Source organism: Parambassis ranga, chromosome 10 (genome assembly GCF_900634625.1).
Source record: "Parambassis ranga chromosome 10, fParRan2.1, whole genome shotgun sequence".
NCBI classification, from domain to species: domain Eukaryota; kingdom Metazoa; phylum Chordata; class Actinopteri; family Ambassidae; genus Parambassis; species Parambassis ranga.
Genome location: NC_041031.1, coordinates 8,312,276 through 8,339,391, shown reverse-complemented (window position 1 = coordinate 8,339,391; position 27,116 = coordinate 8,312,276). Strand labels below are relative to the sequence as shown.

General features: G+C 40.4%; 2 protein-coding genes across 5 annotated transcripts; both read right to left on the bottom strand.

Moving 5' to 3' along the window:
• Positions 1–4,082: 4,082 nt before the first annotated feature.
• LOC114442310 (homeobox protein MSX-2-like) lies at positions 4,083–5,752 on the bottom strand. The gene is made up of 2 exons (XM_028415752.1): positions 5,376–5,752; positions 4,083–4,863 (listed from the first exon to the last, which is right to left on the bottom strand). Exons 1-2 carry the CDS (start codon positions 5,665–5,667, stop codon positions 4,418–4,420), a joined length of 738 nt encoding a protein of 245 aa, XP_028271553.1. The 5' UTR covers positions 5,668–5,752; the 3' UTR covers positions 4,083–4,417.
• A 9,375-nt stretch (positions 5,753–15,127) lies between these two features.
• LOC114442278 (cytoplasmic polyadenylation element-binding protein 4-like) lies at positions 15,128–25,331 on the bottom strand. 4 transcript variants are annotated; one of them, XM_028415687.1, is made up of 12 exons: positions 25,182–25,331; positions 23,162–24,281; positions 22,977–23,075; positions 22,102–22,192; positions 20,941–20,991; positions 20,331–20,354; positions 19,782–19,958; positions 19,479–19,568; positions 19,269–19,387; positions 18,518–18,632; positions 18,252–18,433; positions 15,128–18,079 (listed from the first exon to the last, which is right to left on the bottom strand). In XM_028415687.1, the coding sequence occupies exons 2-12, from the start codon at positions 24,224–24,226 to the stop codon at positions 17,852–17,854; spliced, it is 2,241 nt and encodes a 746-aa protein (XP_028271488.1). In that variant the 5' UTR covers positions 24,227–24,281; positions 25,182–25,331; the 3' UTR covers positions 15,128–17,851. The 4 variants fall into 4 exon arrangements, with proteins under 4 accessions (XP_028271488.1, XP_028271489.1, XP_028271490.1 ...); XM_028415688.1 differs by having other exon boundaries at positions 25,125–25,329; XM_028415689.1 differs by lacking the exon at positions 20,331–20,354.
• Positions 25,332–27,116: the final 1,785 nt, after the last annotated feature.

Below are 27,116 nucleotides of genomic sequence, written 5' to 3'. Positions count from 1 at the left end.
AGGATCTCAGGAGACAGAGCGGACACACAGATCTGTGAGGAGACACGGACAATGGTGAAGGCTACAGATGGCACTGCTTTGAAAAGGCTCGGAGAGGCGAAATAAACCTCCCACAGGGCAATGTATGGATGTCACAGCGAGACGCTAATTCAGTTGACATTGCTGTGTCCTATGTGTAGGAGTCATTTTACAGCATACAAAAACATCCAATCTTAAAGATAAGGTACTTACAAGGATGATGGTTAAATAATTAGATGCAGCATGTGCTGCGGGTTCTGATCGCCCTACATTATAAACAACAACAAACATGCACCTGCATGCTGTCCTTTGATTACAGAGGTCAACAGCCATACTGAGCCCAGCTGTGTTCAGCTTGGGGCATTAGGACTCCACAGGAGAAAACACACATACGGTACAATCATGTCGGGACACAAAGGCTGTTCTTAGTAGGGTGCAAAAACAGTTTTACAACGATAACACGCTGAGGATGAGAATGAGGGGGGAAAAAAATCACACAAATTGGGATCGAGAGTGGGGAATAGTTATGTTCCTGACACTACAACAAATTGAAAATAATATCCTGGAGTGTTTTGTTCTCATTTCTGTGATGACTTCTTCAGGTTGCTGAGTTCAGTGCCCCAGATCCCCGTGAAAAAAAAGATGGTCATAACCCAGGAGAAGCTTTGGGTCTTATAACCTCAGAAAGCCAAAGCTTTTAGGTGTGTCTTTTTGTTTAAATAGGTCATGTTGTTTGTCTGACCTGCTTGAGGGGAAATGTTGAAAAACCAGTTGAAAGAACTAAACAAAAGACAGAAACTGCTAGAGGTGGGATTACTCTCAGATAGAGGACAAGGTCTGCTTGTGTGTGTGTGTGTGTGTATTTGTGTGCGCATGCGTGTTTCGGTCAAGATCAAGTTCCCTCTGTAAGGAGTCTAAAGACTTGTTACTGTATTCAAACCACAGCTTGTGGAGCCATGCAGATATATTTTTACCACAAAATGACAAATGATTGAGACTGTGTGTTAGATTTCCTCTCCTTCAACAGGAAATGTTACCAGTCAGAAGAAATGGAGACTGACAGGCTGAGAGCAAAAAATATGTTTGGTAATCTAGAACCTCAAAAAGGGAAACACACCTGCTTCACAGCTTTGAAGACCAGATGAAAGCACACACACAGCCGTAATATAGCACTTTGGTGTACGGTGGCTCCGAGTGCTCAGTGCACTGCAAATAACCACAACGCATCTAACATGCAAAACAAAAACTAATGTAATAGAGACAGGCCTTTTAATGTTTGTCATTTTATCTGATAAGTTTGGCCATTGGCCTCCTGTCATTTTGCAAAAGTGGCCCCAAGCAGACAAAGTTGAGTTTTTTCTGAATTGCATAGTCATTTCTTGAAGACACTGTAAAAATAATGAAAGCATGACATCATCATTAGATCAGTATTGGACAGTCAATAGCGTTCAGTAATGGTATGAGTTATTGTAATGACAACAAGCGTGTCCAAGCCATGTTCATCACTTATTAGTAGAATATGTATGCTTCACTCCTCTGACCTGTGAGATATGTGCTGTAAATAATCTCTTCGACACCCCACCCTCTTGTGTTTTATTGGTTCCCTTGTGAGAAGCGATCCTTTAAATTTGTATTTTTTTTTCTGGTGTGCAATGAAGCGCGTACAGTATCTCAGCTTTGCTCCTGCGTGCAGTTGGATGTTGAAATGTTGCTTTGGATCTCAGTTTTGTGTAACCGGCTGGGACAGGAGAGGGGCACTGAGAAATCCAAAACTGGTTTTTCTTTTCTTTTACTACAGTGGCTGTGACCGCTTTGTTTTGCCTTAATCAGATTTATAAAGAACAAATTCCACTAAATGAGGTGCAGTCGTCATGTTTAATAAGATGCAAGCTTGAAATAAATAATTACACAACTGCCTATTAACTGTGAATATTCTCATCTATCAGAGTCAGAGAGCAGAGCTACTTATTCTCTATCAGATTAAATTCTTTTTCTCAATCTGAGCTAATGTGATTTGACAATGCTTTGCAAGGATGCATGTTTAAGGACCTAAAGGTTTCTTTTTCTGCAACACTGAACTCTAGAAATTGCTAATCCCCAAACTCGTGCCATTTACCACTAGCACAACGGAACATCTAAGAGTTTCATCTTTTATTCACCAGGTTACTCATGACAAATTAAACAGAGATTATCTAAGAGCTTGTAAGTCATAAAGCAGATGATATGTAAATCTCTATCTAAGATGATATGTTGTTACCTAAAGTGTTCTAAATGCCAAGAATAAGTCTATTAATATGAGAGTATGAGAACTGTGTGGCCTTTCTGAGATTGGTGAATGGCAATAGATGGGAAGCTGCTACACCTAGTGGATTGCTGGTGGAACTGCGAGAACAAGTTCCTTTACAATGAACAGACCTTTTACACTTGCATGTCCACATGTCACTCATGTGATGTAGGTGTCCCTCCTCAGTTAATGTATATTGATACTTGCTTTCTCATGCTTACATGACCTGAGCTGGTCAGTATTTAAATAATTTCTCAAAGTTTATTTACATAAAAATAATGTCATTTTTATGTTAAGCTTGATCTTTATCAGACGTTAGCGGACCTATGATCATTTCCTGTGTTCAACATCTGAAACTGGAGACTGTGGTTATTGGACAAACACATCATTAACAACCCTATTATCAGCTTAATTCCGAGTTTAAGTTCAAAATGCAGGGGACAAATGGACTGTGAAATATGTGCTAATGGAAACAAGATTTCTACCGAGTCTGTGAGACTGCACTGAGTCTACACATATAATTTCACAGAGTTTTGGAGTCAGAGTTCTGGGACAAGCACAATTAAACCAGTGGCTGCAAAGGGACTTGTGTAATGCTGTGTTACAAAGTTCACAGAGAGAGAGTTCATTCAAAATATACAGCTTTAAAATAAAGAACATAAATCTCTACCTCTTTGACATTCAAGACAACACATGTCCACAATTTAGACAATGTGGAGTGTGCTATTTGCAGAAAGTATTATTTTTGCCAACATAATTCCACACCTTTAAGGGAAGTAAATATTCATTAGAGAGGGCAACACCTCTTTTTTAGGGCCACCTAGTTGTATATCCACCCAGACATCGCAGATCTGAGCTCATTTCCCCTTAATGCATGAGAGCACATGAAAACAGTCTTACACCAAGCTTTCATGCCCCTGTGTTAAGCTCTAAAGCAGATAAGCTAACTAAATAGTTCCTTGGTTTGACTAATATGGTTGCAGAGCTCCCTTACCTCAGAGGTTTCTTCAAAAATATACTCAACATGTATGATCTTGGCTTTGATTATTATTGTCTACAGAGAGTTAAAAAAAAAACACCATCAGTCAATCTACATTAATAAACAGCAGTCATTTAAGTCCAACAGTGATAGGTCTAAATGATCTACTGTGAATGGAACTAATTGATGTAATATAAATACAAACAGCTTCTTTATAAATGACACAGTTCATACAAATGTGAGGTAAAGCAATAAATGGTAGGAGTGACAGCAGTGTGCAAGAATCCAACATGCTGTGCTGACATTTTACCATGAAACAGCAGGGAAACGAAAACAAATAACAAGAGGACTGTCATACTGCCATGACTAGTTAAGAAGCTTGAATAGAATAGAGTCATTATTCATTATAGGTGAAGCTCACATGAAGCGTTTTCTGTGATAGCAAAGGCAGCATGTCAACTTTTAACAGCTTTGATATATCTGAGAAAAACACAGCATGCAGAATAGGATGAGATCCAGAGGTGGATTACAGGGGCAAATGAAATGAAGACCCTAAAACATCCATTTAGTGTTGTGCGCTGCAACTGCATCTTACAACGAGGCTACAGTTAACTCATCCAGTAACTGATGAAGCTCTGTATGTATGCAATAAAGAGCAAAACAGAGCCAGACAAAAACAATTTAATATCAACATAAAATATTAAACTTCAACAATGTAGACGTGCACCATCAGTGAGTACACTACACTTGATCTTAGCCAAACAGCAGAGAATTGATATATATGAAACCAAGGGCTCAACAAGTTGTGTCATGGAAGCATGCATCTGACCTGGAGGATGATTAGGATTATGAAATTTCCCTGTACAAGACTAACAAGTGAAAAATGCTCTGGAGTCATTTATGAACTACAGAAAAACATTAAAAAGACTCACAACAGCAGGGTCTTTAGGATTTGTCCTTGTCTTTATGTTTCTCTCTTGCAAAAGAACATTACGCTATCAGAATAGAATATACTTTAAACTTTATTAATCCCTTTGGGAAGGTCCCTTAGGGAAATTCGGGTAATTCCTGCTGAAAGTCCAACTGCACCTCAGATCCACTGCAAGCCAGATTTTTATAAAATGCATAATTTCCACTCAAGAGAGTTGGAAGAGGCTGCCGCTGACCTGTGAGGTGTACATGGCCAGAGCAGCAGGGAGAATGGGAGTGCGGCTGTATGTGCAGCCCAGTCCTTGGAATGATGCTGAAGCAGCCTGCAGGTTAACACCGAGAGGAAAACCCAAGGATGAGATTCCTGGGAGGATAACAGCTTTGGACCTCATGCCAGCTACTATTTTCAGTTTCTCCACCTCGGCCTCCTGAAGTCTCTTGGCTTTGGCTCGTCGATTTTGGAACCAGATCTTGACCTGGGTCTCTGACAGTGACAGGGAGGAGGAGAACTCAGCCCGCTCTGCGATGGACAGGTACTGCTTCTGGTGAAATTTCCTCTCCAGGGCCAGGAGCTGCATCGTGGTGAAGGGAGTGCGAGGCTTGCGGTTGGTTTTGTGTTTCCTTAAAGAGCAAACTGCTGGACTGAACTGCCCTAAAAGACATAAGACAATTATGAGAATAAGAAAAAATTGCCAGGTTTGGATGTACAGGTCAAGTATCTAAGCACAGTTATTTATTTTTTTCAAATACCAGAAGAGGTGAAAATAGTCAATAAACAAAAACACAATATTAAAAACTGAATAATAATGCCATACCATCAGTGTTGGCTGCAATTTCACTTAATCTCTGGGGAACTGTGATAAGCTGTTATCAATATATACAAAGGTTTCTGGACTAAATGAGCAATATGGCAGTCAGATTTAAATATTACATCATTTTATAATAATCCTATTTTTAATTCAGTCAAAGCACAAATCACAGAACAAAACTGACAAAAAGGTCCTTAAAACTTACATTTACCAAAAACAATACCATGTCCTTTTTATAGAAAGTGTATAGAAAGTATAGATATATATAAAGTGTTGTTCTATCTGTGGATAGATTGAACCTGACATAAATATACTGATCGCCGTTATTGATCAATACTAAAAGTACTGTACTTACGAGGCTGTGTGGACGTCTTCATGGAGCTGGATATCCAGGACGGACTTTCGCCTTGTTCCGGTGACTCGGATTTACCAGATATTAACTGTTGGGAAAATTCCCCCTGGCTGCACTCATTAGCATCATTCAAAGAGCACATTAGATTTCCTCCGTTCGCAGCAGCTAGCGGCCTTCTTTCCGACATGAGTGCATCGACGCTGAAAGGCAGAATGGACACCTGTGCCGTGCGCCTCTTCAGCCGGGCTGGGCGCACATCCTCGTCTATGGAAATCTCCTCTCCAGGGGCAGACATGCTTTGTTTCCTGGTGTGGATCAATATCTAATTCCTTTCCATAAAACGCATCACCATTTTTGAACAAGGATTCCAAACACATGCAGCGTCCAGTCTCTAAGCTGTCACGGAGTTGGTAAAGCTCTTGCTGGAAAAAGTTTGGAAGTCACGGACTTCCAGCCAATAACGCGTCCTGATCCCGGGTTTAAAGGAGGACTTGTGATTGGACGGTGTGTTGGGGCGCTCTGCCACGCCCCTAAGCAGACAGGAGGACAGCTGTAACATCAGCCTCATTGGGTAGTAATTACTAAGGAATTTCTTTTTAATAAAAACAGATCATACTGTTTTAATATAATAGTGCCAAGAAAATTGTATATCTGCTAATAAAAAAACATATCTGGCAGTTAGACTGGTGGGTTGCCCTGTGTATGAAAACCACAACAGTACCAGAATAAAAAGCATCACTGCATCTGAAGAGCCCTTTATTCAAGCCACTTGCAGGACCTAACACACACATCACTGTTGTAATCACAATAGTAAGTGCTTTTAAAATCCAGACTCACTGTACAGCAACTTAAATGTAAGTTGGAAGATGGATTATGGTTTTGGGCAAGCTTTAAAATGACTGTCATTACATTGTTATTATTACCACCTTGTAATTAGGTCTGTGGAATCCGGTTCTTTTAAGCAGGATTTAACGGTAATGATGGAAAATTGCTACCTTCCTGAGGTGTGTGGCGCCCGCTGTGATTAGGCCCAGTCTCTGCTCTGTTGGTGGAGACAGAGGTGTCTCGTGCCTGTTTGAAGCTCATACCTGTAGGGCTTCAGAGTATTAGGAAACATCATGAGAAGTACAACTGCAGCTAAACACTGCCTTCAACCACGCACTGAAAGGATAAGCCGATGCAGCATCCTGAAAACCAGCCATAAAGTACACTGACTGGCATAAAAGAGCACGCTGTTTATGCCAGTCTGGGAAAGATTTAGAGTTTATTCCAAGGATAAGGACATGCTCAGAAGCTAATGTGAAAGATAAATGTGTTTATCACATGGTATGTCTTGTACTCTTCAGTGTGTCTCATTGACAAATGTCCACACGTACAAAGAAGCTATTTAAGTAACTGGGAGTGCAGTCCAGAGCTTTGTGATCAACCATCAGAGAGAAGGTGCACTCTCTATAATCAGCAGGATTACAGACTCACCAGGGGCTCAACTCCCTAGCACCTCGTTGTCATTAGTCTTCATATGAGATGTAGTGCGCAACACAGCATGAGCTCACGCTGCTGTAATAAATGCTTTTATGATGTGAACAAGTGGGTGAGAGTGTGTACATGTTTGAAACTCAAACAAAAATGTAGAATTTTAGAGAATTTCTGAAAATGCTTAGATATGTGGCTACTAGACTTAGATTCAGACTTAGACTAAACTTAATTGATCCCTTCAGATACTAAATTATGTTTCCAGCAGCAGACAGTAGAAAGCACAGTGAACTCTTATGTACAATAAAATCCTAACTAGATACACAAAAAACATTGTGAACTGTATATGGCCTGTGGTTAAATGTGGCAGTTGTTGAGTGTACTAAATATAAGACCAATTCTGGTTTGAATTGCATAAGCACAGACCTGTTCTATTACAACCTCACTGCATAACTGCAGGACGACGACAACTGCTTTTCTGTAATAGCCAATGAGCTGCAGACATAGTTGAGGTTAAACAAAAACAAGTGTGGATAATGGTAACAGCAGCGGGGAACATAGCCCCAAAGTTATATCACTAATATTCTAATAATTGTGATAAGAATATTTATATGATGAGCCAATCAAGACTATATCTTATTTGAACACAGCCAAACTAAACAAAAAACGAGAAGGGAATATCATGGAGAGCTTCATGGCAGTCCATGTTAAATGTTGTTATAGGTATAGTGTAAGATGGTTTCAGCTAAAAGGAGCCCTTAATTCTAAGGAAAATTAAATATTACCACACACAAACAACACAAATGAAAGAAATCTTCACACTATCAAAAAAGGGCAGGTCAGCAACATACGTCTGTTTCTCGTTGCCAGCTCAAACTATTACTGTAAAGTGGAAACCACAAAATATATTCAGTGTGATCACACTAACGTGATTACAAGCATATTCCTGAAAATGAGCAACAGTTTTCAAAGGTCACACACAGTAACAAACAGAAAAATGTTTGTCATCATATGATTAGGTACCAAGTAACTAAGTAAAGTGTGGGTTGAGTGGTTAAACTCAGCACTCCATATTATAATCAATGAGGATGTAAAAGAGAATTAGAGAAGACAAAAGTATGGTTGGTGAAAATAAGTTAATCACAGTAAGGTTAATTTAACAATATGTTTTTTAGATTGCACTTGATTAGTTGATTAGTCTCCATGTTAGCTCATAAATGCAAGCACTATCTGCAGGCAGCATGATTACACTGTAGTAATGCTACAACCATGTGATCAACCATGTGATCAACCAGCTCTCACACATCACATATCAACTGCTTATAAACTTGCATATAACCATTTTGACATGTTATGTACTTCAGCCCGGACCAAAGTGATAACACAGCTGTCTGCATGATTAATGTAAATGTATGTAAATGTTATTATAATTATTATAATTAAGGGTTGTTTCAGCTGTGAAAGTGTGTGTGTGTGTTTTGGCAAGTTCAAATAGCGATAACTCAGTCTGAACTAATTACAGTAAAAAGGGCGTTCATTAAAGTTCAGTCTGTTACATAAACTCATCACATTCCCACCAGCTACATATTCACATCACCAATTACTCAACAAACGTGCTAAGACTGAATGATGGAAAAGAAAGATCTAACTTTATGTTTCTCTTAAGTATTTTTGAATTTTGGGGGGAAAAATAATTTAACAATAATGAATGCTGTTTCTTTGGTTGTAACTGGGGCAACAATGTATATTGAATCAACAGGAACAAGTTATTTTAACTGACCAAGTCCAGAATTCTTTACACTTCATTTTAACAGGTTAGAATGTACCACCAATCTACAAATATAAAGGTATTCTGTATATGGTATATCCAACATGTATTTCAAAGTACCATGGTGCATTATGCCCTCACAAATAATAATTAAAGGAGAAAAAACACTTGGGCGGACTATAATACTTTTCGATGTCACTGTTATGTTGTCAGTGATGATTGATCTGTTTAAGTGCTTATAAGCTGATTTACCTCCACACTATTCTGCTCTCAGGAGACAGGTGGATGTTGTTAAACTGTTTGATATGCTATAGTCAGCACTGGGGTTGGGCGGTATTAAGGTATTACAGGGGCACACAGGTAGCAACGGTATCATTTTTAATACCGGCGCACAGCACGGTATTTACGTATACCGGGGTAAAATGTGGAGGGCGTTTGACGGTATCAGAATTTGGATGCCGCCCAACCCTAGTCAGCACTATGGGTCTAACTGTTGCAGGCATTACCAAGACCTGTTTCTCATACTGAACCACTGCATCAACGATGTGGTACAGAGGGTGTTAAAACCAGTCATCATTAAAAAATCAAAACCACTACCAAGAAACTATCAAGATACTTAAGTAAGTCCAATATACAGTTCATTTCTTGCCTCTGCTAGTACATTATTTCCACAAGAACTTTGTTATAAAGCCAACTTTAACCCTGAACTATACAATCACACACCTCAGACTAAATATAATAAACAATGCAGCAAACCACAGATAAACAGGCTTGGTAGTGTGGAGGTACAGAAGGTTCAGCCGCCAGTCTCCTCTCCATCCACAGCTCTGATGACCTAAAGGCCTGTTCAATAGTTTAACATCACAACAAAACTGATTTTAACGGAAAATTGTGAACTTAGGGATTCATTCTAAAGAGTTAACTCTTAGGATGTGGCATGGACACACTACTCAGTACATCCGAGCTGCTTGTAACCGTGTAGTGTAAATGATACCATAATGTTCCCAAATTATGTTATTAGACAATATTGTATTTCCTAATTTCTAGAAAGCATTCAGCTTGAGGGCACATCTTGTCACCGAACTTGTTTTTAATGACAGGCCACCGGGTGGGCATGTGATGATGGGAGAAATAATTACATTAATGACAGCAAATAAACCAAGATGACACACTAAGCGCAGCAGTAATAGTGTCAAATATGGAGTCACTTAATATTTACAACAAAATTACTTGCCTAAAGTACTCATTCAGATTTTGCAATAAACATGGATTGAATTGTACGTAACTCCAAGAAGACATAACTGTGTAGCACATACCCTACCTTCAGACACAACACTTTTCAACACTGAGGACTTGATAAAGCTGCTATTTTCTGTACCGGGCAGAAAAGCCTAAAACAACTGGCCTCTCGACACAGAGTCAATGAGGCTCATCAATCAAAACATTAAGAAACTGCAGGACTATTTGAATTAAATTGTCCGACTCGACAGTTTAGCAGCAATTATTTTCCTGTGAAAATAATCACAGCCATATGCTGCTCTCAAGTTGATTTACTAATATAAATCTTGTTAAAAAGCGTAAATGTGAAACTGGTAGTATATTATTAATACCAGTTTGCTAATCTCATCATATAACTAACAGGCAATGTGTGACAAGATATTGATCAACCACAGCCAACGTGTAGGGCAGGGGTAGCAGTGCCCTCTGGTGGATACAACTTTATATAAAAAAGCACAGCATGGAATGTTTCAACCAGTGCATAAACACTACATACATACACCACTAAACTCAGGTTTAACACCCAAAATCTGTAAAAGGCTGTTATGAAACTATGAACCATACCAGATTAATCTGAGTTAAACCTATTTAATAGAATGAGACAGCCCATTTAACAATATACAATAGAGTGTTTTCTTAAACATTTCTTCTCCATTAAAACAACACTACCTCAGTGTTGTTATAACACTGGCTTTACACCTTCTGCTCTGGGAACTAACATGTCTCCACTAACTAGAATTCTGACACAGTGAACCAACAGTGATGAGAACTGGTGACCTGCAGTAGCTGTGGGTCGATTTATCCAGGCTCAGCTGGTCGAGTGGAGGGCAGCCATTCTCTTTCTGAGAAGCTGGTTCTCTTCCAGCATCTTGGAGATTGTCCTAAGCACTGAAAGCTTGGCCTTTCCAGGACAGGGGAAACATTAAAAAGGGAAAAGAAAGATTGTGTGAGGAGGAGGAGAAGTAGAAGTAGTAGTAGGAGTAAAGGCCTGTCTCATTTTTTATAGTAGAAAAAAAGTGTTACCAATTCTTCTATTATTATTATGTATTATTATCTACATTTGAGTACACTGCTGTCCTTCCTTACTCTTTTATAGCCTACCTTTTCCTTTTCGTTAGGTGCTGTGTCGTCGGACGTTTGAGAGAAAAGGAACACGTCTCTGTCAGTAGAGGCACAGTCAGCGCTGGCACCTGTCAACAACACAACAACAACAAAACATTAAAATAAAGTTCATCCTGTTAATTATTATGATATAAATGCACAAGTAATACATAGCTTTTTAATACAGTTATTTTTCTCTGTGGACACAAACAGAATACGTGCCATTATCTGTCCATAGACAAACTCAACTGTTGTTTTAGTTTATTTACTCATCTCTTGATTTACATGCTGCCTGGTGTCCTGGTTTCTTTAATGTAATTACAATTATCACATATCATTGCTGACCAAGTGCTTATTTTGTTTGCTACAAAAAGTTTAGCTAGCCTGCTAGCAATAGCTAAGCTAACTTTTACCGTATTAGCTAACATACCAACATCTTTACCCCTTGCTTTTCCTCTGTGGCTCACTGCTGCCTTGGTTCCGTTTGCACTGCGCTCATGCTGCTGTGTTGTTGGTGTTTCGAGGTCTCCTGTCACTTCACGGTGGTATTGAAGTTTTGGTAATTTGAGTTTCCGAGTTTTATCACGCACAGAATTGCCCCGCTTGTTACCGCGCTTTTCCCTCGGGCGTTCAGCAGGCTGAAGCATAGTGCGGTCCGGTTCCGATTCATTTCTTTGACCAGAGCCAAAACGCTGCACATTTATAAAAACGGGTTTAACAGGCGGCATATTTTCTCTTATTTAGAGACCTAAAGGAAGAATAACTTTACTCTGAGACGCTTTCTGTATGGACTGAGGTTTTGAAGGGTTTCACCCATGGATGGACACATCGGACGACGTCGTGACGTCATCCGATGGTTTGTGAATATTTCGCTTCCTGGTCTCTATTAAAGCGGCAACCCCCGGGGTTTAGACTTGAAGTCAACGCAAAAGTGCTAAAACATGTCGTTCACACCGCAGCCGCTAGGGGCTGACTGCAGAAGCGAGTCACTCCCCATAGACTCCCACGTTATTGTAATTTTTGCACCTGACTGATGGATCACATCTTGTCATATACCGATTTATTTTCAGTGTGAAGGTGTAGCAAAATTGTTAAAAAAATGTTTTAAATGAATAATAAAGGCAAGGTTAATGAAAAAAGCACTCATTATACCCATTACAATGAGATGGTGGCACTTGGTCATTTAGTTGTCACTCAGTTTCCACTTTCTTGCTGGGAATACAGCAAAGAAAGAAGAAGCAGAGAAAAAAAGATAAATGGGACAAATCTAAATATTTGCTGCATTTGGGCAATTTGTATCCGGAAACTAAGAATAAAGTAATGCCGTTTTTAAAGATCTTACATAGTGACACACCAGCATAGACGGTGATGCTTAGGACACTCAGCTGTAGGACAGATGGAAGTCTTCAAGCTGTCCATACATGTGTGGCAATCAGAGTTCAGGTAGAAAACCTCCTCATCTTCTGAGAAACACACTGGGCTGATTCAATATCTTGCAACTTTATTCAAAGCCTGTCTTAGTTTAAAGACAGCTCACATCAACGAGGTGCAGGAAACACCAGCTTCTACCTTCAAATAGCTGTTATGATGAGTGATACGAGCAAGAAGTATTTTCTTCACTAAGACTTACAACAGCCCTTTGTGAGTGACTGCAGATTCAAAGACCAAACACAGGGTGGCAGTATTTGCAGCCACAAAAACTGAATGTACTACTTACTGTAGGTTACTATGCATTTGAAAGTACATACAGTATATAACAGATATACGTCTGTAGAAATAAAAAAATACTCATTAGTATTTATCACTAGAATAAACATGGTGTGATCGTGTGTGTGTGTGTGTGTGTGTGTGTGTGTGTGTGTGTGTGCTCCTTTCCCATCAGACTACACACTGTGTAGTCTCACTGCACCCTGGAACAAAGCATCGTCTCCACTGACAGCTTCACATAAACAAACTTCCACAGCCATTCAGTTGCATGATGGGTAAGCAGTCAGAATTGTAATTGTTCCTCCGCAATGGCTGCCAACAGAAAACTAATATCTACAAGAACAATATTTTGTTAGATTAATCATCTGCACTGATTGTTTGATCATATAATTTATCAGATATTCATGTCAGATGTCAGTGTAGTGACGTGAACACTGACCTTGGCCAGAAAGCGTTTGACTGCTGGATAGGGAGCGATCATATCCAGAAGGGAGGCATAAACTTCTGAAAGCGAGGCCAAGTCAACCAAGAAAGTTCTATGGTCACTGAGGCGGATGTTGTCAGGGTAACCGATGATGTTGTCCATGATGAATCTCCTTGGTAGCTGCCTTCAGGCCCTTCAGCTAATATCTATCCAGTGAATAATGCCCCCATAGTCCCCATAGAATAAATGTGAAATCATTAGAAAGAATCAAAATATGACTGTGTGCTTGTGTACCTGAGCCTGATGCTGGTCTCAGTCAGCAGCAGGAAGGTCTCGTCAGGCGACATCGCAGCACCGTCGCACATCCTGTCTACAGATTGTAGGAGAGGAGATAATTAAGGCTGTTCAGCCCATTACCTTAAACATCAAACCATTCAATTGGTCATCTAGCTATACAACATGAGGACAGTAGGTGGATCCAGTATAATCAAGGGTTGCTGGTGACAGGGGACAGCTGTGTATATCAGCAAAGGAACAACATTAACAAATATCAACAAATGACAGGAGGCTATGAGTAGACCTGCATTCTGCTGTTAACATTAACAAGAAGAAAAGGTTTTATATTGAATCATACAGGGAAGATTGTCTGCTGAGGGGTGTGCACCCCTGGATCCACAGTGGCACCCTGTGGTCATTACACGGCAGCACAGTTATGAGGAGTACAATAACTACAATTTATATGTATAAGAAAAATGTCAATGGGTATTTACTTACCCATCTACTTTTCAATCATAGAGTTTGAGCCACAGTTTGAACATATGTTCATTAAAAATAACAGCTACAGCAGCAAGGAGAGAGGTGTTGTAGGAAAATGCTTTGCTCGAGACAATGCAGAGGTTAAGTATTTAATTACTCTTAATAATACTGCAGATTAAAAAACTATGCTGTAATATTTAATATAATGTTGATATTTTAATATTGAAATTAAAATTTATTGTCATGTAGGTGAAGCTCCTGCGGGCAAAAGACAGATGTGAAAGCAGCTAAAAATGAAATATTAAAATATAATGAAATGAGTTAAGCACAACATCACAGCTGTACCTCACATTTGACATGAGAATATATTATAGGTGTATAATTATGGGTGGATTGTATTAATTATTGGAACGATAAAAAACAGAAACAATTTTTTTGGCCTTTTTACTAAATGCAATGTGAATAATTTGTGTTTAATCACAATTTGACTTCTCTGGGTAGTATAAATAAGATGTCCTCTGAATATGACAAAAAAAAAATCTATTTACTCCCCACCAGGTTATGTTTTACAGATTTCATTACCATGTAACGGACTCCGAGTATAAATTAGGCCTACCTCGCTTATGAAATTGGATTTTTGAATGGGAATTAACTAGAGCCTGTCCCTGCCAGCCGGCAGCGATGTTGCAGTTGAAACCACTTCCACATTGACGTCATTTCCCAGCCTTGGTGGTCCGCTTGGTTTTACCGAAATTATGCTCATACAGCCGTCAGTCAGCAGGTGGCACTTATCCAGAAGCTGTGTCTCGATCTGTAAATTAGCTCAAACACACAGTTAACACAACAACATGAGACATTGTGTTTGCAGCCTGAAACTATTCATCAACATTATTAAAGGAGGTATTCATATTCTTAAAGTTACATGCACATAAAGAATCTCAAGGTAGTGACAAGCATTGGGTAATTTGTACTAATTTAATCTATAAAGGCTTCTTTGCTGAGGTTACAGTTGAATTGATCTAAACACCAGCAGTTGTTTTCATACACTGTGAATTTAGCTACATTTAGGCCACAAACACATCCTGAATTGTTTAGAAAACACAAGAGGTTAAAGTAAGCTAAAAACACTCCATAAAACCTAAAACAAGCCTCTTCCTATAAATACTCTTTGACCTGATTTAACTCAGCCAGATGTGGCACAACACCAACATCAGGTAAAACATTAGCCTGATTTTCCTTCTCACAGCTGTTTTATTCGTTCAACATCTCACATTACAAATACTTCAAATGTATGCATACAGTTACAAACAGTTGGCAGCAAATGAATATGACATTAGATCTTTGTTTTACTTCAATACTACAAACCAACTATAAAAACTGACGTCTGTATTGTAGCGTAAATTAATCAGGAAGAAAATATAAAAATTGGAACTTACATATAAATGTGAAATTACTTAATAAAAATCAAAATGATATCAGGTAAAAAAAAAAAAGTTAATAAATATAACCTTCCCAGCATTCAATTTAAAAACTATTGAAATTTTTGCAATCAAGTAATACTAAACAGACATAATCAATATTCTTTTCATGTGAAAATGTGGAGCACAATACAGTAATTAGAAAAACTAGACACATCAACGAGTTTAACACATCACCCCAAAAAATATAACAAAAATCTGATCAAAATGATAGTTATACATTTCAATTGAAAATATAGCAAAGGCTAAATACATTATCGACCTAGTATATACAATGTTTTCAATCACAGTAGCATGGTAGTAGCAAAATAAGTAAATAAGCACAAAACTAATGTTTAAAAATAAATTCAGGTATAAATTATTTTTTTTTCTTTTGCAGACATCAGCATGAACAATAGGAAACAAAAAAAGAGTGTGTAAATGACTGCATGGTTTCTGTGGATTGAATGACGTACACTGCGGAGAACTGTTTCTGGAAAGAATAAGTATTGCACATAAAGGCTCAAAGTTAACTTGCAACATTAAATCACATTCAGGTTATGTCCCAAAGCATGCCACATCACAAAGGGGGAGGGGGGGGGGGTCAAGTGATCAAGTCTCCTCACCTATGTCCTACTGAGTGTCCTCTACATTACAAAAAAAAACAAACACATCCAAAGTGTTGTCACTGTGTAGATTGCATAAACATCATGTCTGTGTAAGGAAGGCAGACTCCATCATGTAAAGAGAGGCTACAAGAGAGGCGGTCTCAAAGAGATTAGGAAAAGAAAGTTAAAAAGGAAAAAGGAGATCTAGTGCATTACATTAGGTCCTGCATTATCACTAGCCATGTTATCGCTTATGCATGCCAAGAATAAGGAGAACTTAGAGGCAGTCCCAGAAAGAGGATCTAAATATTCAAACAGCTGAGATTCACTCCAGTGATAGAAGGGAAGATTTCACATTGACCAAAGCCAAACCATTTACCCTACAGATAATCTTACTGACTACACCTAGGAGTGAAATATCAGATTATATTCTCAAGACTATCAAAATCAGTTTAGAAAGGTCTTGTCATGCCTTAGGATCCCGTAATTATGTTTATTAGGACAGAGGAGAATCCATATATGACAGGCTAATGAAAGCCTCTTTTTTTATCTACAGAATCACACCAATGCACCAGACAGTTTTCAGATTTACTAGCACTGAAATATATAAAAGCTAATTGAAAATTATATTAATATCATTCATTTTCTTTAAATTAAGTTTACCATAAATGCAGATCTCTTAGTAACAAAGGTACAAAATTATTTTTCACCAAGTGAAAAAAATGAGGTATTGCAAAAGGAGTTCTCCCATCTGTGAAAAATGTGCCTAAAATGACTATTGAAAAAAATATTTAGAAAAGTAGTGCATAATAAATGTATATATGTTCATGACAAAATAATCAGCTATAAAACACTGTACAAAAATCAGCAGGCCATGTATAAAATAATATCTTTATCTCTGTGACAGCAAATTCTAGCTAGCTACTACCACATCCAACCACAACACTTGTGATAGAAGCTCCAGTCATGGTAGAGCGTGCAGTGGTACACCATGAGGACAGCTCAGGGAGACTGGACTGTGCATTCCCATTAGTTTGTACTACATTAGCATGTTAGCTTCCAGTGCTAATATCCCTGACAATATAAAGTGAGAAAATACTACTGCCAATACCTGAGCCCTGAGGGCTGTGTCTTTATTAAGCTGAAACCCATGACAGAAACTCCAGCTTTTCCTCCGTCTTGAGACAAGAGGACACAACATTGAAAAACCCTCAGATCAACAACTGTTTTAGATTATGTGTTTAGGCCAATCTTTGGTTTGCCCCTTTCTGGTTATAAAGTGTTGACTTCTAAACCAAGCTCATGCCAACAATATAAACACACGTGCCAAACTGAGGGGGATTTTGTTTTGTGACGTGGTCAGACGCTATATGTTGAGCTGCTTGAAAAAAACTCAATCATCCATCCATGTGAAACAGACTTCCTCCTCTGTTCAACCCAATCATTTGTACTCAACCTTTGGTAAATGGTACAAGTGTTCTCCACTCCTGCAAGTGAAAAGTAAGAAAATGCACCCTTCCTGGAACTCAGCTTTCATAGTTAGTATACTGATTTAGGTATGATGAACCTCACTTAAATTTTATGTTACTCTCAACAACAAATGTAAGCAGCTTTGCCAGCTAACACAAAAAAGAAAGTACAGTTAAGTTAAAAAAAAAAAAAAAAACAAAAAAAGACACCTAAATCCAAATCTAATGCATCCATATGCTCATGCATTTAAGTCAAAACATAAATGGGATTTCACTCTTCTTAGCTTTACTTCTTTTAGAAAGCCCAATTAAAAAAATAAAATAAAAAATAAATTAGGTTTTTTTAACTTAAAAGAAAAGTGCATTCATTTTTCATATCTCAACCCGTACCCCTACCCAATTATCCCTGCTCCAATCGCCCTCCCTCGCCCTCTTGCCTCAGTTCCAGCGGAAGGAGATGTGTCGTGGCCGGTCCCCTCCCTCCTTCACCAGCGGCTTGTGGAACTCGCGGCCGGCCCGGGAGTGGATGGCTGCCCAGCAGTACTCGCAGTAGTACTGCAAACAGGTCACATTGGCGCAGAAGAAAGGAGCAAACTTCCCCCCGCAGCGAGTGCCCTGGCACTCATCACACAGCTGGTCATCCAGGACATATGGCTTCACTTCCACCTGAGAGGAAAGAGAAAATGGTGGCCAGAGAAACTGTTAAAATGGAGGCAGAGAGAAATGTAAATGCACACACACAGCAGCATGCTGAATAGGTGAAAATTAATATTTTATGAGGATCTGCTTTTCATTTTTAGGATCTAAATGTGGAGTGACTGGAAACAGATACACTCACCCGTTTATCAATCTCCCCATGCTGCAGTTGCACAAATCGGGCACTAATGGCTGCAATGTAGCTTTGCTGATTGGAGAAGGCCACCCGTCCTGCCCCTTTTGGATACTTGAGTTCAGGGTCTGTGTCGATCCCAGCATAACACACTCCTCCATACAGGCGGTCCATAATCATGGCAAGCTCAACTTGAACAAAAACATGCAACAAAAGTTAATAAGATCTAAACAAGATAGTCATACCACTGCAATTAATTCTTCATACGGGTCTACCTGCACGGAGGGGACGAGGGACACCTCCTACAAAAATGGTCTTTCTTGGGTCCAATGGCTGAGAGCCGTCCATTACAAAGTCACTATCATTTAGGTTCCAGGGCCGGATCTGGACCTACAAAACACATGATGAAAAAAATATTTATCTCCACCAAGCCCTTTTTAACGAGCAATATTTATCCATCCACATTTCCCCTTAATCCAGGGTCAGGTCATGAGGGCAGCAGCCAGGTAGGGAAGGCCAGGAGCTGCCTCTTCCCAGCCCAGCGTCTCTACTACAAAGGAAGAATTTGGGCAAGTTATATTTGTGATCTTATTTTTCAGGTCATTGCCCAAAGCTTGTGGCCAAAGGTGAGAACCTGGAGGTATCTGAATGCCTCCACTTTAAGCAGTAAGTCATCCCCAAATTGGAGCAGGCAATCCACCTTTTACCAGTGTAGGATCATGGGCTTCAGTTTAGAGGTGCTGATTCACACTGCAAACCACTCCAGTCAGAACTGGAGTTCTCAGCTCAATGAAGCCAAGGAAACTGACTCCTGGGAGATGGAATAAGCATGATATATATGGAAAAAATATGTGGTTCAGTTAGACTACAGGATGCTGGATGTTTATGTTTGTGCTGTGGGTAGATACACAAAAAAGAAAGCCTACTTGTGTGGGTCTGATTTTAACGTTTCTCTTCATTATTAGCTCAGAAAGATAACAGACATGCAAGTTAGCTGCAGATCAAACTACAAACAAACACACTCACAGGCTTGTCTTTGATGGTGGGGCTAGAGACACACAGGTAAAGCTTGCCATCCTCCTGAATGCAGGCATCAATCAGGGCCTGAACAGAGCTCTCATCTTGAAACAGCAGGAATGCATACCCTGTAAATGTGGGACATGGAGAACAATGAACACACAACAAGATCACCACAACAAGCTGGCACAAACGTCATGCTAGACTGGTTTGACTCACCTTTTGGTGGAAAGTAGGACTTGCTCTCAGCCTTGTGGGGCCAATCCACAAACAAATGTCCAAATCTACGGAAACTGGCAGTGATTTCATCTGAAAGTCAGCAAATCCGTAAATTAATTGGTCAGCAATTAAAAAGACAAGAATGTGTTCAGTGGTTAGCTCCATTTAAGTAATATTACAGACATGAAATATGGTGTTGCTTACATGTAGTCAATTCTCACAAATGTTTAAAAGTAATTTAATGATTTTTTTGATGCTTTGCTGCAAAGACAAGGGTCTGTCGCTTTGATGTGTTGCCTTTACCTTCGTCTATGTCTGGGGGAAGCCCTCCAACAAACACCTTGCGAGAGTATCGCTCCACCCGTTCACCGTTGAGGTGAGGGAAACAGTGGGCTGACCCCAGCCCCACAAGCCCCTGGTCACCTGACTCGTCCTCTCCGAAAGAACGCTCATCCCCCATGGGAAACAGAGATGAATGGCCTGAGGGGGAAGAAGATCGGTATTACAAATGTTGGTCCAACACTACTGGGGATTTCTTACATGTAAAAGAGTAATTACAAGAAGAAGGGAGATTGACTGGACACAGATGATATAATATAGTTAAGAAATATTAGATAAAAAGCAAAAGTGTCAGGACTGTTTGTTTTTAAAAAAAAAAAAAAAAAACCTATAAAGACTAATGCCCTGCAGAAAAAAAGGGTCTTGCGACCTCACGAAATTCAAGGTAGAATAATCAGAGACACTGCTAAAATCAAGCAGACAAACAAAGCAAGCAACAAAGTTATCAAATCAGGGGGGATTGCATCTCTAAAATGACACCAAAGGGAATCAAGACACATTAGCAAGCATTACCTCGTCTTCTGCCATAACTTCTTGCTGCATGTGAAACAACACAAAACACTCTTGAAATGGCTTTTTGAGAAAAAGGCACACGATAAAGATAATATGCTAAACACATCCAGGGCTTGAAATTGTTTTTCTAGGTCACAAGCTAAAAGTGCTGCAATATTAAAGCAACAGTGACGCTAAGATTACAGACCAAAGTGCTTTTAATCAAAAGGTAAAACAATTCAATTCTACATTCATTAAAAGGTGACTGATGTCAAATTGGTATCAATAAAGCTACATAGTCCTTACCATAGAAAAAGAGAACTGACAACATGTGACTATCACATAAAAACTTCAGGGGACAAGTGCATAGTATTCACAGTATTAAAATCAAGACACGTGGACTGGTCATAGTTTTCTAAGGAGCCAGTGGCAATTTTAATCTCTCAAACATAACATGACCAAGACGAATGAAAAACGTCACTCAAAGCAAAATCCTATAATAAATAGAGGACGGTACAGGTTCCCGACCTCCATTTTAAGACACAGCCACCATTTTATCTGTATGTGGGCATTGTCAATTTCAAGCCCTGACCTCAGCTACAGCATATTTGTATGCATGTCATTTACATACCATTCATAGGTAGAGGCCCATCTCCACCCTGATGAGAGAAGCTGTAGCTTCCTACATGACAAAAATTAATGAATTAAGAGAGACCCCAGAACATTATGCCATGAAAGGATTGTCACCTGAAGTAATGCCAATATTAATTCTCTATCACATATACATAGCTACCTAATGTACTGATGATATATTGATAAATTATTTTTTTGGTATTGTATTTTTACAAGAGACAACAAAATGCTTCAGATCTAGCCCACATTAGCACATGTACATTAAACATATATTATCTATATAGGAACAAGTCTAATACTGTTCTTGACTACTAAGCAAAGTGGATTTCTCATTGCCAAGATGGCCAGGATCTTAATTAGGCGATCATTCTCATGACTGCATGAATGAATGAAAGTTGAGAAGTGGGAGAAGGTGCATCAGTTTGTTTGAAGGTCACACAGTATCCCTTTCTACAGGTGATTGTTCTCAGGGTAATAGAGAATAAGACAGAAGTGTACTGTGATGCAAGCGTAACCAATCAGAGCGGCCACATTCCTAATATCCGAAACAGGCCTGATGTGTCATCCCCCAGTTACCGTAAGAGATATTATTTCACTATGTACAAGTCTTCACATCTTACTTATTTGTCCACAGTGGAAGCACAAATAATACAATTATCTCAGTTGGTTCCAACCTGTTCTGCATAAAAATGATCTCAATTCCCACTGGCTAGTTCTATCTAATAGCTAAAATTCAAGTACATGACCAGCAAAATGCTGGGTTTGTGTTAGGGATAGTCGTAAGTGCCACAGAATCCCTTTGGAATCAATATTGCCACTTAAATTGAAAAACACTTGATGACTACTCAGTCATCTTTACACCAAAATATGGCCACAGTAAGTCAACGTTTAGTGACAATCAGAAGCATTAGATTTTGTTGTTGATGCCCTAAATACATAGCTGCAAAGCAAAGGAAATAACCACATATATAGCTGTATAAACACACACAAGCATATGTGTTATATAGGTGTAAACATTTGCTTGCAAATGCAGCATGCTTTATCTGACATGATTACCAGCACTCTGAAACAATTGAAAAAAATACAACTGCTGTATTTATCTACAACCAGCAGTGAGAAGAACTATCCCTTCCTCCCTATTGTTAATGTGGGAACCAACCTTTTAAGGAATCCTGCTCAGCCCTCATAATGTCAATCAGGGAGTTCTCCAGAGAGTGCATACTGAAACCATCAAAGGGCCGTGTTCTCTCCTGTTGAAAGCGAGGAAGACAACAATTAGCCTGCTCACTTCCCACATCACCACCTAAGCAGCAGAGACTACAAGATCCCTGACATAGTTTGCCGTTTTTCTATTAGTTATTAGCATCACAGCAGAGTGTATCCCTGTAGAGGCAATCAGCAGAGAGCACTGTAAACAGAAAATGGAGCTCAAAATATGTTAGAAAAAAAAATCTTCTGCATATCTCTGCAGTCCACATCTTTCAGTTGTATCTGACAGCATCAAATAGGATGGCATGCTAATTGTGGAATGAAATCATCCAGACTAAATAGGGATTAATAAAAATTCTAAAACAGCCCACAGTGACAAAAACACCATTAAAAACACATAGAATCTGAGTAAAACATGTAAAACAAACTGAATGCATTACTGTGTAGAAGAATTGGGAGCATGCAAAGCTGCAGCAGAGCACAAGACTTCTCAAATCAGGACAAGAGGAAAACCATGTGATCTGAGCAGATAAGACTGCTCTGCTTTAACCAAATGATCTAGATAAGACCCAAGACATAAACACTATAAGTTTCAATTTACCCACTTAGTTGGCTGAACTGTCATGTATCCGGTTTTGTTCAATGGCTTTTTTGTTGTATTTGATTCAGATAGGCATAGTTAACTGGATGAACATTATTTGCCTCAGGAAAACACATAGGCCATTTTTACAATCATTTGGGATCACAGTCCAAATGTGTGAACTTTTGTCCTTTTATACATCTAGCAATTCTGTTATTACCCCGAGTATCATTCTGTATGCTTACCAGGCAAGGATAAACACTGTCATTGCGGCTCATGCTGTCCTCCACCCAACCTTTGTGATTCATGCCAGAGCTATTTCTGGGGAACTTCTGTGAGGGAACCTGAAAAAAAAGACATATACAAGTTGTCAAATGTAGTGTCTAACAATTTTTGCTGTTTTCAGATGAGTCATCAAAACCTCATCTACCTGGTTATTGGGAAAAGACTTCTTCAGCGGAGAGATAGAGTTCAGGCCCGTCATCCCTCCACCTACACCCCGACGGTACTCTCGAACCCCCTGTGTTCCTCCCCAGCCACCATACCCACCTGGGCTCCATGAGGTGGATGTGGGAGTGGAGGGGCTCTGGTAGCTTCCCCAAGGTGAAGGGGGTTTGCTCTGGGCAGGGGCAAGGTGGGGCAGCTGGGTGAATGGCCCAGTGCGATGGGGATGCAGAGGAAAGGAAGGCTGTGGTGGATGAGGGCTTGCTGGGGAGCGCCTGGGCTGCTGGGGCACCCCTTGACCATGGGGGTGGTAGTGCTGAGGATGAGGTGAGGGAGGATGGTGTTGAGAGACTGGTCCAATCTGTGGGGAGAAACTACCTCCTGCTCCAAAGCCTGGGCTAGCATGGTGGGAGAAGTTCTGGAAAAGGAGAGGAGGTCCGTTGGCATTGGAGCCAGTGTGACCAAAGAAGCCTCCGACATCTTCCCCAACCACAGGAGACTGGGTGGAGGGAACAGCAGGGGACCAGTTGTTGAAGCTGGTCAGTGAAGATGAGGAGGAAGTGGATTGTGCACAGCTTGTACCCATTCCTAAGCTGTCCTGGTAGTCAAAGCCACCAAGCACTGGAGACTCCATTCTCATCTTCTCCTTCCCACCACTGCTCTCCAAAGAACCCTTCTCTAATGCGCCATCTTCAGGAAGAGCTCCCTCAAGCTCTCCTAGGCTGCCTCCAGCATCCTGCTGGCCTGGGGACAGGGCCTGAGGCTGAGCCTGGACCTGAGACTTCTCCTGCATGTCCTGGAGGTCCAAAGACTTGGACTTGTCTGACTCCAGAATCTCATCTTGCATGTTACTGTGCTGAGCTACAGAGGGAAAGAGCCAAGCGCTGCCCCCATTGGTGGAGCAGGTGTTGTTTACGAAGGAAGGGGGGCTGGGGGGGTTGGAGGGGTGGTGAGGGTGCTGGGGTTGAAGGTGAGGAGGGATCCTTACAGGGAAAGCGGATTTGTTGCCACTGCCGTTCTTCACCAGAACTCCAAACCCGTAGTCCCCCATTTAGGACAGCCAGTAAATCTTCAGTTCAATTTTGGCTTTCACCGTCTTCTTTATCCTAAAATGTGGGAAGAGGAGAGGCAAGGAAAGGGGAGGCAAAACCTCAATCAAGTTCTTCTAGTAGCTGAAAAACACATACAAGCCTCAGCAAACGCAGTGAATGAGCTTGGGCTGCACCCTGTCTGGTCTCGTGATGCAATCAATGACATTAAATCATTGACTCGCTTAGCCATGGGAGGCCTGGATGAAATACAACACTACAGCAGGCAGGCAGACCACGGAAAATACCCAAGCTCACCAAGCACAGGCAGCTAACAGCCTGAGCCGATGAAGCTGACGTCTCCAAAGGTCGTTACAGCTAGCAGCAAAGCTAACAGCTGCTCCGCCACCTTCCATGCGCCCTATTAATCATGCAGATCCAAACAGTCAATTTCAAAGTACGTCTGTGCATTACAGGGGAAACGTGAACGCTGGAGCCCCGTGGAGAGCTAAAGCTTACACACCTACCGAGTAATCTTCCTTTTCAAGCAATGACCTCCTCATACGCAACCATTTAAATACAGGAAAATGTTGATGACGTCTCCTGTCTGTTCTGAATCTGGGGTAGTTCCCTTCACCGAGCCGCTAGGCTAGGATAATAGCCGAAAACCGCAGAGACGTTGTAGCATATTTGCAAATCAGCTAAGAAGCAACGAACCAATTCAGCGATTACAACGTCCCTCGTATTTTCACGACACTGTTATCAACGGAGATGTAGTTTTCCAGGACATGACAAGTTAAAAATTGTGTATGCCTCTTTAAAAGACCTCGTCTGTTTCGTGTCCTGTATGTTCAATGTCACACAGCCTACCAATCCTTGTCATCATTTTTACATCTTGAAATAACGTAGCGCAAGCCTTACCGCTGCTCAAACGCATCAACAAACACATGTATCTGGAGAAATGTCGGGCAGAGCTACCTTCAGTTCAGCGTCATGACCTTATCGTTTAGATGTTGCCATATTTTAGCGTTTTTTCTTGTTCTGCATTTCCTAGGTAGCCGGTGTAAATGGTCTCTTCTCTCTCTCTTCTAGCTGACAGCTGGGCCAGTCGGGAGACACTTCCGTCTACAAGCCCCGCCCCCGCCGCCTGCCACCAGCCACTGTCTGTTAGGATTTCCCTCCCAAGCCCCGCCTACATCACCACAAATCTAATATCTGATTGGATAATTGCTGCAAGCGCACGCCCACAGCACTCCTTCTCAATGAATGGCAGATGTACAGAAGACGTTCTCCTCCCAAATAAGGATGTCTTGAAATCAATGGGAGGAGTTGTAGGGAAAAATACAGTCATGAGCTAAGGAAATATCTATCTAAACGCTTAGCCATGGCTAAAAATATGTGTGTTTTGAATGAGAATACTCTTTGGCAATAGCTTTAAAGATTTTGCAGCCATCTGTTCTAAATGTAGATGAGTTCTTTTGGTTACGCTTTTCTTTGCCCCACATCAGCTTATCGGTTTCACACAACCCCTAAAAAGCAAGAGGATATGTTGTACTGCTATAGCCTGGATCCACAGCAAAGTACTGAACACCAGTCTCATTAAAATAAGCCGATGCTATTTTCAGAATGTAATCGAGCTTGAGAGCTTGATTAATTTGACTTTGGTGCGATCCTGCTACCATATGTATCATAACTTCACAGATGATGTCTTTACATATCAGTGTTGGATTCCTCACACACATGCACCTTAGCAGCCGTTTTGCCACTCACACAGCATGACAATTGCCATTAAAGGCACTGCACTATATAGGCTGTAGTGTGTTTCTTAAAACAATACAAATCAAATCAGATGCTGCAGATGTAGCTGAAAATAATGTCACTTACTTTAAGGCGTCTTTAGAGTATTATTTACTGTTTGCTTTTGTTGAGTTAGCCTTGTTAACAAAGTGTTCCAGCAATCCCCCAAGGCAGACCCACCCTTCGTTTGTATCCTGTAGCACACACCACCCCACCCGACTCCCATGTGCTGCAGGGCCTGTTGGGGTGGTTTAACAACACAACAGTGTGTGTGTTGAGCTTCTGGTTTCTTGTTAAAAATAACAGAGTCCAGGTGTTACTGGTTTAATACTCTCTGCCAGCAGCTGAGTGAGAAAGGTACGGCACAGGTAAATTTGTCTGTTTGAATGTGTGCGTTCCAACGTTTGAGTCTAAAAGGAATTCAAGCACAGTGAGTTGTGTCAGCATGTTCCCTCCCTGAGAGCAACACAGTCTGTATTCCCCAGTGAAAGTGAGCTGTTATGCTGAGGTTTGACTCAATACACAGCCGAGCAGGTTGACATTATTATTCCATATTCGGAGTATAAAGTTATGGTGATGCCATGTTTAGGTAAATGTATGGTGCCTGTCTTTCTGAGGCAGAGGTGGTGAGGTGCACACATTCACCCCATATGGTTCTTAAATGATTTATCCATGAAACTTAGGCCTCCAGTCATTAATTCATTAGTTCACAGCAGAGCACATGGGCAGGCATTCACAAAGCACCCGAGGTCAACTATCTCAGGTTTCTCTGCTCAGAGGCACTGCTTCTTCCTCTCTGCTGTTCAGCCTCCTTTCAGATGGAATATTGGTCACCTCCATATTGACAGAGCTCTGTTGCCATACCAACCATGCAACCTGTAAGATTTCTGGTGCAGGCAGCAGCCCATTGTTTGGACAGGAGGTCATCCATCTCAGAACCAAAGCGTTGTATCATTTTGCCCACACATACCCCATTGTGGCTTTGCTTATCAGTTCCCTGACACACAATGTACAGATGATTTCTGCACACGGGGTGAGAAAAATGTTTTACCCTATAGTGTAAACAGACAAGAGTTTAGCTTTAAGATAAGATAGATCAGTGGTCTGGAAATCGCA

What these genes read in the sequence shown, in the direction of transcription:
- LOC114442310 (XM_028415752.1), bottom strand. Translation starts at nt 5,667, where the DNA reads ATGTCTGCCCCTGGAGAGGAGATTTCCATAGACGAGGATGTGCGCCCA. An exon ending in GAAGACGTCCACACAGCCTC is followed by an intron (nt 4,864 to 5,375) that starts GTAAGTACAGTA and finishes TATGTCTTTTAG; the next exon opens with GGCAGTTCAGTCCAGCAGTT.
- LOC114442278 (XM_028415687.1), bottom strand. Translation starts at nt 24,226, where the DNA reads ATGGGGGACTACGGGTTTGGAGTTCTGGTGAAGAACGGCAGTGGCAAC. An exon ending in ACAGTGTTTATCCTTGCCTG is followed by an intron (nt 22,193 to 22,976) that starts GTAAGCATACAG and finishes CGCTTTCAACAG; the next exon opens with GAGAGAACACGGCCCTTTGA. An exon ending in GTCCTACTTTCCACCAAAAG is followed by an intron (nt 19,388 to 19,478) that starts GTGAGTCAAACC and finishes CCACATTTACAG; the next exon opens with GGTATGCATTCCTGCTGTTT.